The sequence below is a fragment of the Pimephales promelas genome, chromosome 23, assembly GCF_988280905.1.
Source record: "Pimephales promelas chromosome 23, fPimPro1.hap1.1, whole genome shotgun sequence".
NCBI lineage: Eukaryota > Metazoa > Chordata > Actinopteri > Cypriniformes > Leuciscidae > Pimephales > Pimephales promelas.
Genome location: NC_142791.1, coordinates 1,688,845 through 1,702,500, shown reverse-complemented (window position 1 = coordinate 1,702,500; position 13,656 = coordinate 1,688,845). Strand labels below are relative to the sequence as shown.

At 38.5% G+C, this 13,656-nt stretch overlaps 1 protein-coding gene across 2 annotated transcripts in view; it reads right to left on the bottom strand.

The window, feature by feature from the left end:
• nipblb (NIPBL cohesin loading factor b) overlaps positions 1-13,656 on the bottom strand; it is a 35,667-nt gene that overhangs the window by 5,646 nt on the left and 16,365 nt on the right. For both annotated transcript variants that reach the window (XM_039676138.2, XM_039676139.2), the window contains exons 11-41: positions 13,417-13,539; positions 11,897-12,085; positions 11,712-11,780; positions 11,545-11,634; positions 11,372-11,472; positions 11,175-11,261; positions 10,861-11,092; positions 10,109-10,260; positions 9,832-9,912; positions 9,652-9,752; positions 9,446-9,575; positions 8,252-8,334; positions 7,666-7,798; positions 7,426-7,569; positions 7,251-7,337; positions 6,838-7,058; positions 5,432-5,534; positions 5,252-5,350; positions 5,012-5,158; positions 4,338-4,472; positions 3,212-3,310; positions 3,050-3,103; positions 2,791-2,899; positions 2,576-2,712; positions 2,342-2,482; positions 2,157-2,250; positions 1,911-2,065; positions 659-749; positions 395-568; positions 100-290; positions 1-15 (exon numbers count right to left, since the gene is read on the bottom strand). The exon at positions 1-15 is cut by the window's left edge and continues 93 nt beyond it. In XM_039676138.2, the coding sequence (XP_039532072.2) occupies positions 1-15; positions 100-290; positions 395-568; positions 659-749; positions 1,911-2,065; positions 2,157-2,250; positions 2,342-2,482; positions 2,576-2,712; positions 2,791-2,899; positions 3,050-3,103; positions 3,212-3,310; positions 4,338-4,472; positions 5,012-5,158; positions 5,252-5,350; positions 5,432-5,534; positions 6,838-7,058; positions 7,251-7,337; positions 7,426-7,569; positions 7,666-7,798; positions 8,252-8,334; positions 9,446-9,575; positions 9,652-9,752; positions 9,832-9,912; positions 10,109-10,260; positions 10,861-11,092; positions 11,175-11,261; positions 11,372-11,472; positions 11,545-11,634; positions 11,712-11,780; positions 11,897-12,085; positions 13,417-13,539 (3,767 nt within the window). The remainder of the gene's footprint in view (positions 16-99; positions 291-394; positions 569-658; positions 750-1,910; positions 2,066-2,156; positions 2,251-2,341; positions 2,483-2,575; positions 2,713-2,790; positions 2,900-3,049; positions 3,104-3,211; positions 3,311-4,337; positions 4,473-5,011; positions 5,159-5,251; positions 5,351-5,431; positions 5,535-6,837; positions 7,059-7,250; positions 7,338-7,425; positions 7,570-7,665; positions 7,799-8,251; positions 8,335-9,445; positions 9,576-9,651; positions 9,753-9,831; positions 9,913-10,108; positions 10,261-10,860; positions 11,093-11,174; positions 11,262-11,371; positions 11,473-11,544; positions 11,635-11,711; positions 11,781-11,896; positions 12,086-13,416; positions 13,540-13,656) is intronic.

The following is a 13,656-nucleotide window of genomic DNA, read 5'->3' as shown; positions in this document are numbered from 1 at the left end:
AAGATATGGAACGCACTGATGGAGGAAAAGGAAACAAGGATATCAAACTAAAGACACTAAGACACTGGTTTTGGGAGAGTTTGAGCAGTGGATACGCACCTGTACGGGATGAATGAGGCCTTGGTTGAGCGTCAGGGCGATTACATTGAGGGCAAAGTGCCGCACGCTGGATTGCGTGTGGAAAAAGCTCTCCAGCACCTGCTTGAGGTAGAGCTGCATGATTGAACTGCTCATGCCAGAAGAGATGTCACCCATCTCCTTCAGGTCTTCCTGCTTGGACAGCTTCTTCCCTACAATCCAAAGACATAGAATGAGAATGGAAAAGGCTAATGGGATAGCTACTACCAAGCTGAATTAAACACAGACAAGACTGGTCTTTATAAACGACACTCACACTCCCTGTCGGCTTCCTGCATGCGCGAGTCCTCCTCCTGCAAGTAGGTCTGCAGGTTCTTCAGCACCTGGATCTTCAGATTTACAGACGTTTTCCTGTCAGCCAGGAGGACGTTATAGAGGTTTTTCACTTCCAAAGCAAACATTAGGTCTGGGTGCTGGATGAACAGGAACCCTGGAGAACCAAAAGATTCGTTATGTTGACCATGAGAGCAGACTAAAGTAAAAACAGGAAATTCATTGATCATGGAGAGCAAATACTTACCTAGACCAATGATGGCCTTGGTCTGCACCTCCTCGTCATCGTTCTTAGTGAAATACAGCAGCAGTTCCAGCACTTTGTCCTTTATGACCACCTAAAAGAGAGGAAGATCATTAACCATAAAGGTAAAGGAGTGAATCTCATGAAAACATGTCCAGGTTACATTTGATAGAAATTCGATGTCATGGAGTAAAAACTTTTGCTGATAATTTACTCACCCCCGTGTCATCCAAGATGTCCATGTCTTTCTTTCTTCAGTCGAAAAGAAATTAAGGTTTTTGATGAAAACATTCCAGGATTTTTCTCCATATAATGGACTTCAATGGGAACCAAACGGTTCACGGTCCAAATGAGAGTTTCAGTGCAGCTTCAAAGGGCTTTAAACGACACCAGACGATGAATAAGGGTCTTATCAAGCGAAACGAGCGGTCATTTCACAAATAAATAAAACAGTTTAAGTTTTATAAGCACAAATGCTCGCCTTGCTCTGATCTGTGATGAGCGTTTGTGACTCTCCTGTTCGAACTCGTTCATCAAAATGAATCAAATGAAAATGATCTTTTTTTTGAAAATGATCAAATGATCTTTTTTCGAGTCATGACTCGAAGGGTCCTAGATAAGACCCTTATTCATCGTCTGGTGTCGTTTAAAGCCCTTTGAAGCTGCACTGTTTGGTACCCAATGAAGTCCATTATATGGAGAAAATCCTGGAATGTTTTCATCAAAAGAAGAAGAAAGAAAGACATGGATATCTTGGATGACATGGGGGTGAGTAAATTATCGGCAAAAGTTTTTTTTTAAAGTGAACAACTCCTTTAAGCACATTTTAGCCAAAATTATCATTACCACAATGTGTCTGGATGTTTTTTAATACTATTTTTTTTTTTAATGATTCTCATTACTGTCAATTGTGTTACTTATTAGATTCTCATTTCTGTAATACAGTACTTGTTATAGTTTTTTTAAAATGACTTAAATCAGCATTAGAAGCAGAAATTATGTATATAAACATGTACATTTATCAACTTATTCACATTAACAGCAATGTGTTTTGATTTTGGGAATTCATAACTTTTAAATAGATTTTGTAATTAAGAAAACTCTTGAAATGATTAACTAAAGCATTCCTTGATCTAAAAAACAAAAACAAAGTAATAAATAAATAATTAAAACTTGCCTAGTTTTTTTAATGCATAAAAATATTTCTAAAGACTTGTATAATCCAGAAATCGTGTGCCGTGACTGAGGATCTAACCTTATTACTGCCTTTGAACTCCTCTTGGTCGAAGTCGAAGTGTCGGCACAGGGCGCCCACAGTGAAGAGCGAACGCAGCAAAGCGGGTTTATTAGAGGCCAGTACGCTGCTGTTCGAGTCATCCTGATGCTGCAACTTCAGCTTGTTTAGTGCTCCTTCACATGGAAGATGATGATTTTTGGAGTGATTAACACTCAGGGTCAGAGAAGAGCAAAAGGATCCCGATAGGTTTTGATATGTACTCACCATAGTATCGGTTGAAACAAGACCACACAAACTTGAAGTTATGGGTGACCTTATTGACGACCGCGCCGAGACAACTCACACAGTGTTGGACAACCTGCGGGAAAACAAATGAGATGGCGACGTGAAGCTGCCGCCGTACAAAAACACTGGACATCAGAGCTGCCGACGCTCTCACTTCAACTGACCGTCATGCCGTATTTGATGATGAGTTTCATCAGGTCTTCTTCCATGGTGGTGAGAAAGTTTTCACTCGGATGATCCATCAGAGGAACAACGAGCTCCAAGATTTTAGCCACATTACAGATCACCATAAAATCACTCTGAGACTGTAGGGACACAATAAGCACCTTCACTCTCTGGCCTCTAGATGGCAACACAACACCACTCTTATTGCATGAGTTTCTCTACAGCACACTCACATTACACTTAGTGGTCAGGTACGGCTGCATGGTCATGGCGTGTTTTACCATCAGATGGGGTCGGATCTTGCTAAACAGGTACAGCGTGGTTATACAAGCCACTAGGCAATTGGACGTCAACCCCTTGTTCTCGCAGTCTGCAAAACAAGAAAAACAACTCAACAAAAGGTCAACTAAGGTAAAGCTTTCGCTTCATAACTCTATACAGGTCTTACCAGCAAGTGACTCCTCGTATTTCACAATATGGTCCACGAGACTGTCCACCAGCTGAACGCAAGCCTTCCTGGCCGGTTTGTATGAGGCGTCCTCCTCTGACTTCAGCAACTGTGAAGACACATTACAACAGTTTGATAGACGGTATCATGTTAAATTTGCTGCACTGCACTCCAGATCTCTGAGAAGCTCTAAATGAACCAACAACTGAGCAAAACAGTCAAAATATATTGAAGAAATCTAAATTGTCCTCCAACTTACATTCTGAAGCAGCTGTTCGAACCAATCGTAACCAGAATCCCTGCAGGCAGCGACCTGAGAAACAAAGATTCTTGTCAGAGAGACGTGTAACCTTACTCTTAACGTATTAAATGCACACATCTTGGGATCAGACGGTTTTTATCCCGCTCTGCAGATCCTTACCACGTCTGTGATGTTGAGAATCTTGCGAGTCATGGCCTCTTTATCATGATTAGGTGTAGGAGTGAACCAGAGCTTCTGAAACGTCTCATTCACCAATTTCTGAACAAGAGACAGAAAAAGTAAATAAATAAAGTATATAAAAGGGCTGTCTGAAAATTTTTAACCTTAATTAGTTAATAATTAGTGCACATCCAATTTGGCAGTACCGGTTATCACCCCCAAAAGTCATTATTGTGTTAAATGGGAAAAGCACCAAATAGACATCACATCACAAAAAGTAACTTTAGAAAAAATATGTTTTATTTGATGCAACATAGAATTTATTACACAAACTTTTAGCCGTCATGAGGTTGAGTAAATTACAGAATTTTCCATTTGTGGGTGAACTGTTTTTTTATTTGTGTTTTTTTTTTATGGAAATGAATTTGCAGTAGGTGGCGCTAAACGTCTAAATGAGTAAGTAATTGAGTCATTCATTCATTCGATTCTTTCAAGCAGATGATTCAGTCATGAATTAAGTAAATGGTTCATTCTATGAATGGGCAATTGAATCATTGGTTCAAAATGCGGACTCATTAAGAAGCGAAACACCACTGTCTCTACCCTGGCTTTATATGTCATATTTTCGTTGGCAAACTTTGAGCAAAAGCAAACAATATTGCATATTGCAGTATCACATTTGCACTCATGCTTTTTGGGACACAAAAGAAACAGCACTTGTGTGATACTGCGCTTGTTAAATTTACCGGTTAAAATAGGGCTGTACAATAATAAAAAAAAAAAATAATAATATAATATATAAAATATCAAAATGTAGGGGTTACATATTTGTATTTTAGTGCATTTAGGTTCCTATAATTTGTGTTATATATATATATATATATATATACTGTATATATATATATATATATATATATATATACTGTATATATATATATATATATATATATATATATATATATATATATAAAAGTTATAGATATATTATATATGTACATATTATAAATATACATATTATATATGTGTATGTATATATATATATATATATATATATATATATATATAAAGTTAAGAAAAGTATAAAAGTATAGAAAATATAACCTTTAAAAGAGAAAACATCCCAAACCTTGATGCCTTCTTCATCATTGACCCGCCTGATCATCTTTACACACATCTCTGTGATCTTGTTGAAGGTGGGCTGCTCCAGACAGATGTCTCGCAGGATTTTAATAACCCTCTTCCTCACACTGATGCCAGTGTCCTGAAGAAAACGCATTAGCCAACACAAGTCAGCCTACATTGCTAACTGGAAATAACATGTATTAAACTCACAAAAATAAAACAGTAATTATCGCTATATAAACCCAGACAGAGTGACGGGGGGGGGGGGGGGTCTTGTATCATCTTGAAGTGGTTTATTTCATGACTATTGCCAAATAAATGAATAAATAGATGTGAAATATTTATTTATAAATAGCTGTTGTTAAAAAACATTTGGAAAATTCAAGAATACTGTTTCTAAGATTGATGCCATACATACAGAATCTGACAACAATATTGTAAGTATACAAGAAAATACTACAATAAAAATGAATATTAATGGTTAAAGGAAAAAAAATAAAGTATATGAGACTGCTGACTACTACTATTACTAGAGACGTTAAACTAGCTATTAAAGAAAATCTGTTAGGGTAAAGTCAAACAATATTAATATTCTTGCCAACACATTATAAAAAAAATAAACTTTGTCTGCAAAATGCTACAATGCAGAAGTAATATGTGCAAAGAAAAAGCACAAACCAGGATGCGCTCGATCAACATGTCGTAATACTGTTCGGTTAGCTGAGGTCGACTCAGTACGAAGCGCCCCAGCAGCTCCACCGCAGCCTCTCTCACACTGGTGGAGTTATCCATCAGTCGGCCATGAACCCCCCGCTGCATGTCCGGCTGCAAACGAGAGCATTCAAAACATGCACATGAGAACATTAAAAAGCATTAGATTTTTCCAAGAGTAAAAAAAAAAAAAAAAAATGCACTCACCCGCGCCAGAATGCTCGGATCCACCGCAACCACTTCAGAAAGACACTTCATCGCTTTAGTTCTCACTGCTATGGCACTTTCACCAAGAACTCTCAAGATCTACAGACGCAAGACGTGGGGAGACGTGTTATTGAGATGCAAATACAATGGGAAATACTGAGAGATGTGGTGACCTCTAACCTGTGTGAGATAAATATCAAAGCTCTGTGCAAACGGCCTCATGGAGGCCAGATATCGCACGATAAGACACGAGTCCTCATAGTCCACAGTATCAGAGTTGACTCTACAGAAAAACACAAAGCAGGTTTCAAAACACTTCCAAACAAGTTTTTTAACCGACTATTTAAAAAGGTCATTTTACGCCCTTATACGAAGTCTTTTTTGTTTTGGGGGTCTACTTAAAGGAGTAGTTCAGTTCAAAATGAACAAATCTTTTTTTGAGTCATTTCGTTCATTCAATGAACCAAATGACTCAAAAAAAGATTTGTTCATTTTGATGAACGAGTTCGAACAGGAGAGTCACGAACGCGCACCACAGAACAACTTATAAAACTTAAATTTTCTTATTTATTTTTTAAATGGCCGATCATTTTGCTTGATGAGACCCTTATTCGTCGTCTGGTGTCATTCAAAGCTGCACTGAATCTCTCATTTGGACCTTGAACCGTTTGGTTCCCATTGAAGTCCATTATATGGAGAAAAATCCTGGAATGTTCTCATCAAAAACCTTAATTTCTTTATGACTGAAGAAAGTAAGACATGGATATCTTGGATGACACGGGGGTGAGTAAATTATCAGCAAACGTTTTTTTAAAAGTGAACTACTCCTTTAAAATAGGTTTTCATGCTTAAATGTAAAAAAAAACAACAACAACACATTTTTCATATATTTTGCATTGTTGCAGCACCTCTCTTCCCAGTCTGGCAGTAACCTATTTTGAGCCAAAAAAGTAAGCTTAGCTGACATTCACTACAATCTATATCTTTTATTTAGAATACATACAAATGTAATTTACGTCTTTAAGTTTGTTAAGAGTTTTAAATCGTCATGTTCGAAGAGTGTGCATGTGCGAACGTGTTCTAGTACGCAAGAGCGAGCCTATGATTGAATCTGGAAATAAAGCAAAATAACTGAGAAAAATGAGAAATAGTCCCAATTTACAGCAAAACATCTAGAATTAATTCAATCTCAAATAGATTCATTAAAGGGATACTCCACTTTTTTTTTTGGAAATAAGCTCATTTTACCACTCCCCCAGAGTTAAACAGTTGATTTTCACCGTTTTCAAATCCATTCAGTCGATTTTCTGATATTTAGAAGAAAATCAGTAACCAGACACTTTCTGGTCTCATTGACTTCCATAGTATATTTTTTTCCTACTATGGAAGTCAATGGGACCAGAAACTGTCTGGTTACTGATATTCTTCTAAATATCAGAAAGTCGGCTGAATACATTCGAAAACGGTAAAACTTTGCAGACCTTTTTCATGCTCAAACAGCAACATCATACACTAAAGAAAGTTAAAAATGTAAAAAAGCATAATAGGTCCTCTTTAACAAAGTTGTTGTCATTTGTCGTTTGTACCTCAGTGAGCTGAATTTCGATGCCGTGGTCTTAATAACAGACCGGAGGAACTTCTTGCGTGCTTCGGCTTTCTGCAAGATCTCACCAGTGGTCTCGACATCTCTGGCGTGGTGCGGTCCATCGGACGAATCGTCGTCCCTCTGGCTCTGTGATTTCATGGCTTTCTCTGTCTCAGTGCTGGTATCCCTGTACCACTGTGCGATGTAGAACTTCCGTGCAAACTGATGCAGATGAAGACATCACAACAACATTAAAGGGATACTTCAGGATTTAGCATTAAGCTTTGAATTAGTAGAAAACCTACTAAAAAAAAGTGAAATCAAAATGCTGAGAAAGTTGGTAGCACCAGTTCAACCAGTGGAAAAGTTAGTCTGGAGCCCTGGGGCTTTGCAAAATTGTCTGAATTTTCTCACCAAAAGTGACGGGTCAGTCTCTACATTCTCGTTCAGGTAATCCAGCAAAGCCTTCTGCAACTGCTGAATCTCATCACCGCCTGAGCTCTGTAAAACACAAAACAACATCAGTTTCATTCAGACCAAGGAGGGATTCGTCCATGTGATGCACAGATGGGCGGGCTCTGCCTTTTACCTCTCCGAGGATGCGGTTGATGGAACGCTGGTCCATTTTGCTGGTGACAGCATCTTTGCGAAGACGTGCGGCCACGGTGCCCAAATAATCCAAAGAGGCCACTCTCAGAGCCATTTCCGTCTGCTTATTACTGAACTGGTGAACCTACCAAGAGAAAGCAGGAGTTTTCAAGTGATGTAACGGGGCAAACTGCAATCATCAAAGCCTGTTCTACCACTGAAATGTCAATCTGAAACTCACCAGCAGTCTTCCCAGAAGGCTTAGCAGCAGCTCTGCAGCTGGCCAATCAGGTTTATTCACCGTGGACAGTAGATCCTGAACAAAGTTCTCAAAGAGTGGCCTGTAGTCGTCCTCACCTTGCTTACTACCACACCTTAAATTAAAATAATACAAATTAAACAATCTTAACCTTAAAAATTATATTATGTAGCTATTATCAGAGCATCTGCTACGTGAAACTGTGCAGTAATGTTATTCTGTTTCGTCCCTGACAAATACACAATAATATTTTTAATAAATACATAAATGCCACACAGAACCTATGAAGAAAATTAAATAAAAAGATAAAAATTTATTAATTTAATCAGGAGTACAAAAAATTGCGTAGTAAATGCAGGTCCTGTTTGTCCTAGGATGGCAAGTATTCTTAAAAAAACATCAGATGAGAGTAAACCAGGTGTTTCCTGAGAGACTGGAAATACTCCGCTTAAAGCCACAGTGGGTAGACAAAAAGACATACTTTACTAATTCTAGAAGGACATTTTTTAAATATAAATGACTTGGGACTCGGGTGTGTTGCTGGAATAATGTCGGTGGATTTTCTTACTTTTTGAGGAAAACCGAGAGGAAGTTTTGTGCCGTCCTCATTGCGGTCTCATATGAATTTGTGATCAGTACATCCTGATCAACCTGAAAAATAAAATGTAATAACTGTATAAAATATGCCTAAAACGTATAAATATCAAACATGAAACATTCTTGGAAAGACCTTTCTTTAAAAAGAGGCTCACAATCACATATTGTCATTTCAGCATGTAGCTATTAGCCAAGATTACAAACCAGAAACATGCACATGTTTTGTAAAAAAAAAAAAATAAAAAAAAATAAAATAAAAAAAAAAGTTTTTTTATTTCTAATGAATAGGTGTACGGCAAACACGACTGTATGGTGTATGTATGGGCCTATATTTGTATGTTGTGTGTGTAAGTTTTTTTGATATGAGGATACTTGTTACAGTATCTGAGGTACATCTGATTGAAGTGTAATTTTTATATGAGAAAAAGTAAATAAAAAAAATTAAAAATCCCTATAAAAAACAAAACAAAACTTTAATACCTCAGTCAATATTAAATATAGTCTATATAGCTTTTTTATGCCACCTTATCTTTTTTTAATTTCTTTAAGTGTCTATAGACAACATTAACTATGTAAATGGCCTCTGCTATTATTGTTTACAATATTTGGGGTGAGATTGTTTTAAAAGAAAATAATGCTTTTATTCAGCATTATTGATCAAAAATGATACAAAATCTTCTAAATGCAGTTCTTTTGAACTTTTTATTTAAAGAAATGTCTTTGACAAAAAAATACTGATGAGAAATAATGTTTCTTGTGTAGCAAATCAGCATAGGCTTAATTCTGAAGAATCATGATGCGACACTGAAGAGACTACATTTTAAATAATATTTCACAAATTGTAGTAATATTTCACATGACTGATTTTTTTCTGCTGATTTTTCTGTATGAGACTTCTTTCAAAAAACAAATGTTTTTACTGAACCCAAAAATGTGTCATATACTAATAGTATGACATCATAACCGTCACATATTCTGAATTTTTGCAGCATAGCTTTCACTAATGTTTTGGATGGCCTGTAGAAGCTCCGGGTAAGTCAAAACAGTAGCGAAAATCCACTTTTTCATGATATGGCCCCATTAAAGAAAGTGCCATGTTCTTAAGTCAAGAGCAAAATGTCCCTACAGAGCCACAACACATCTGAAGATCAACTATAACTCTTACTTTTCTGTCATTATCATCATCCGAGTCCTTATCAGACGGCAGATGGACCACACACTGAATGAGCTGCAGAACCAACGCCGTCACCATCTGAATGTACATGGGCTCCCCATCCACATCGCTGCTATTCAGTCTGAACACACAATAAAGTCAATACACACGCTCAAAACATGGCCTTGAAAACTGGCTGACTGGACAGCAGCAGATACCTGAAATTTCTTAAGTTCCTCTTGCTGGTGGGCAGTCTGGCGAGTGAGGTAAAGATCTCCTCCAGGATCAGCTGCCTGTGCTTCTCGTATCTAGAGAAGACCTGGGAACCGTACAACATAACAGTGTTAGCATAACAGAAAAGCATAGCTTAAAGAACTCTGAACTGCACTGGTACTTACAGCCGTCACTAGTTTAATGGCACAAAGCTGCAGTTCACTCACATTCTCAACAAAGAATGGAGTGATACCCAGAGACGAGATCTGTATGGAGAGAGATAGTGCGGATTTCATCATTTTGCTAATGGAAATGCTGATTTTTGAAATGGGTGAAATGAAAATTCACGGCAATTGTATTCTAAATGCATCTTTCTCTGCTCAATTCAAATGTTTGTCTTCAAAATATCTAATGGGTCAGAACATGAGGATGTTATCCAGAAGTCCTGAATCAGACTCTCACCTGAAGGATGGTCGTGTCAGTCATCAACTGAATCTCCAGGAGTTCAGACAGGTTACTGATAACATCACAAACTTTGTTGTAGAGCATGATGGTAACTCTCTGCTTGTGCGTTGAGCTCTTTGCTCGCTTGGCTTTTGAGCTTAGTGTTCCACCTGAAATAGAGCGAGAATGGATATACTAGAATTTAGAAAGTTGTGCTGATGAAAGGCATGTGATCAGCTAAGGAGCTATGGACAAAAAACAACAATGATAACAACAATAATTGCTATTTTATAGGGCTGTCCTTTTCTTTCCCATTCTGACGTTCAGTTTGGAGTTCAGGAGATTGTCTTGACCAGGACCACACCCCTAAATGCATTGAAGCAACTGCCATGTGATTGGTTGATTAGATTATTGCATTAATGAGAAATTTAACAGGTGTTCCTAATAATCCTTTAGGTGAGTGTAGTTCAGGCCGGAAAATACGGAAATTAGTATAAATAACATCCCTAGATGGTAAATACACTAAACGTCTGCCTTTCCAGCATCAAGCAATTTTTCAGTCCACAATGAAAGCAATACAATAAAATTGTAGCCAATTAATTTTACGGTAGGTGGGCCAACAAAGTTTGACGGGATAAAAAACTAAACAAAGCAACTGACAAGACGTCTGGTTGTACGCTACTTATGGCCCATAAGGACAAAAACTGAAGTTAGCATGGAATAGAAAGGATATTGTCCGTTAGGACACTGTATGAAGGTGCTTCACTGACCGCCATGAGGGTTCACCCTGTAGACGGGGTCATACTGTGGGTACAATGTGTTCTGTAGATGGAACTTGGTGTACTGCACGACCCTCTCAATAACATCCTCAATGTAAACGGCCTTTGGCATTCGTGCCGAGGTCATGATGTTAAGAGCCGTTAGACAAGCATCAGCAGATTTGGTGACACGTTCCATGATGAGGTCACGCCACAAACGCTCCTCGTCGTCCCTGTCATTGCCCTGAAATCACAAGGACAGGGAAACTGTCAGCGAGATGTGACGGCAAAGCCATTTTGCCAATAGAAATTACAATGATACCCACATGATTCAAGAGGGTGGAGAGCTTCGCACCATCCTGAATGTTTTTTTCCAAAATACTCTGGACTTTCACCATCTTATCAGATGGTATCTGAGGATAGAAGAAGCAAACATTAAAAGATGATGTACACATAAACCTGCTAGTGCTTTGGTATTTATGTCTCCTGTCTCTCTTGTTGAGAGAGGTAATCCAGTACCCACCTTATGCATGATGCCCATGGCCTTTATTTTGGCTGATTCACTGCTTAACTCTGTGAGCTGGTGTTTTCCGAGCAGCAGTTCCTGAGGAATCTCGTCATCATCTGCCGTCGCAGAAAAGTTCATTAAATCAATTGCTCTCCATGTCAAAATGATGTCTAAAAATGATCATTTACCTAATGATGTCAAGTCCACATCTTCAAGGTTTTCAAGAATGTTGTCAACACTGGTGGAAAATCTCTTAAATGTGGAGGAGTCCATCATTTCTGAGAAGCACAAGGTTGATTACTAAAGATCTTATCCTCTTAGATCGCTCATTGCTTATTACAACCTGCAAACATACCGTCCTGAGTCAGTTTGGGCTCGTAGGATTTCCTCTTTTTCTGCTTTTCCCTCTTCAACTTTCTGGCGACTGGATTTGAGTGATTTCAGAGATCGGTTATTTGATTTCCACACTTTTTTGCAACAAAACTGCCAACATTACCAACATAACAAATGCTAACGCGACACATCTATCTGGTCACTTACGGTCACTCAGGCTGGGAGGGGGTGAGTCTTCTTCCGAGTCTGCGGAGCTGCATTCTCTGTAACGACTCCCTGAACCTCTCCGGCTGTCGTGATGACCGCCACTCCGCCTGTGGTCTCCAGAACCCCTCCGGTCCTTTTCTTCACATTCCCACGTTCTGTCTCTGTCCTTTTTTGACCGCTTTGGGGCCACTAAAAGCAAGGAAAGAAGACAATACATAAATCTCTAATATCTATGAAATTCTCGACTTAAATAATTAAGCAAAGGAGACATTATAATTCAGAAGAACGATCGCTGACAGCCAGACAAACAGTCACTTTAAAAATAAGGATTTTGATGCAGAGACAGCTTTGATTATTCATTAAAGGGTTAGTTCACCCAAAAATTGAAAATTAAGTCATTAATTACTCACCCCCATGCTGTACCAACCCCGTAAGACCTTCGTTCATCTTCAGAACACAAATGAAGATATTTTTGATTAAATTTGAGAGCTGGATCACTACTCCATAGACTTCCTAAGGGACTGGCACTTGACGGACCATAAAGTCATTAAAGAAAATGTTTAAATATTCCATGTGCCTACAGCGGCTCAATTATAAGTTTATCAAGCGACGAGAATACTTTTTGTGCGAAAAAAAAACATAAATAACGACTTTATTTGACTATTCCATTATGGGTCTTGAGACGAGAATTGAAGAGATTTCCAGAACGCATGCGCGAGAACTGAGATGAGGACGTTCTTCCTCGACTACTTCTTGTTACCGGCTGCTCACCGATTAGGAGTATTAGCGCCCCCTACCGTATAAAATGATGATCAATATATAAGGCGCTCCGGATTGTAGGGCGCACAGCACTGTCGTATTTGAGAAGATTAAAGGCTTTTAAGTGCGCCTCATAGTGCGGAAAATACGGTAATTGAAACAGCGCGCGTCTTCCTCTGCTTGTAAACAAAGTTTTGCGCTTCCAGCTATATCAGCACGTCATCTTATACGGTAGGTGGCGGTAATACTCCTAAGCGGTGAGCAGCCGGTAACAAGAAGTAGTCGAAGAAGAACGTCCTCATCTCAGTTCTCGCGCATGCGTTCTGGAAATCTCTTCAATTCTCGTCTCAAGACCCATAATGGAATAGTCGAATAAAGTCGTTATTTATGTTTTTTTCGCACAAAAAGTATTCTCGTCGCTTGATAAACGTATAATTGAGCCGCTGTAGGCACATGGAATATTTAAACATTTTCTTTAATGACTTTATGGTCCGTCAAGTGCCAGTCCCTTAGGAAGTCTATGGAGTAGTGATCCAGCTCTCAAATTTAATCAAAAATATCTTCATTTGTGTTCTGAAGATGAACGAAGGTCTTACGGGGTTGGTACAGCATGGGGGTGAGTAATTAATTACTTAATTTTCATTTTTGGGTGAACTAACCCTAGATTCTTATCAAGTGCAAACAGCATCCAGTTGTACTAACAATAATGATGAAACCCTGATTTCTGTGCAAACTACATTAGATTCAGCATAATTACGTACGTTCTACAGAGCTGCTGTCATCATCTGAGCTGACTTCGGCATACTTGGGCTTCTCATTAGTGGCGCTGCGTCTGCGTTTATTCATTTTCACCCTCTCACACAGTGGCATACGGGAATCCATTTCTGGCAGGACATGACGAAGTTCTATCAACATTAAACCATCGAATGCCCCTACAGAGAGGGCTACTCAAACTTCAAATGTCAAATCTGTGTTCAATGAACTAAACACTCTCCGTTCAC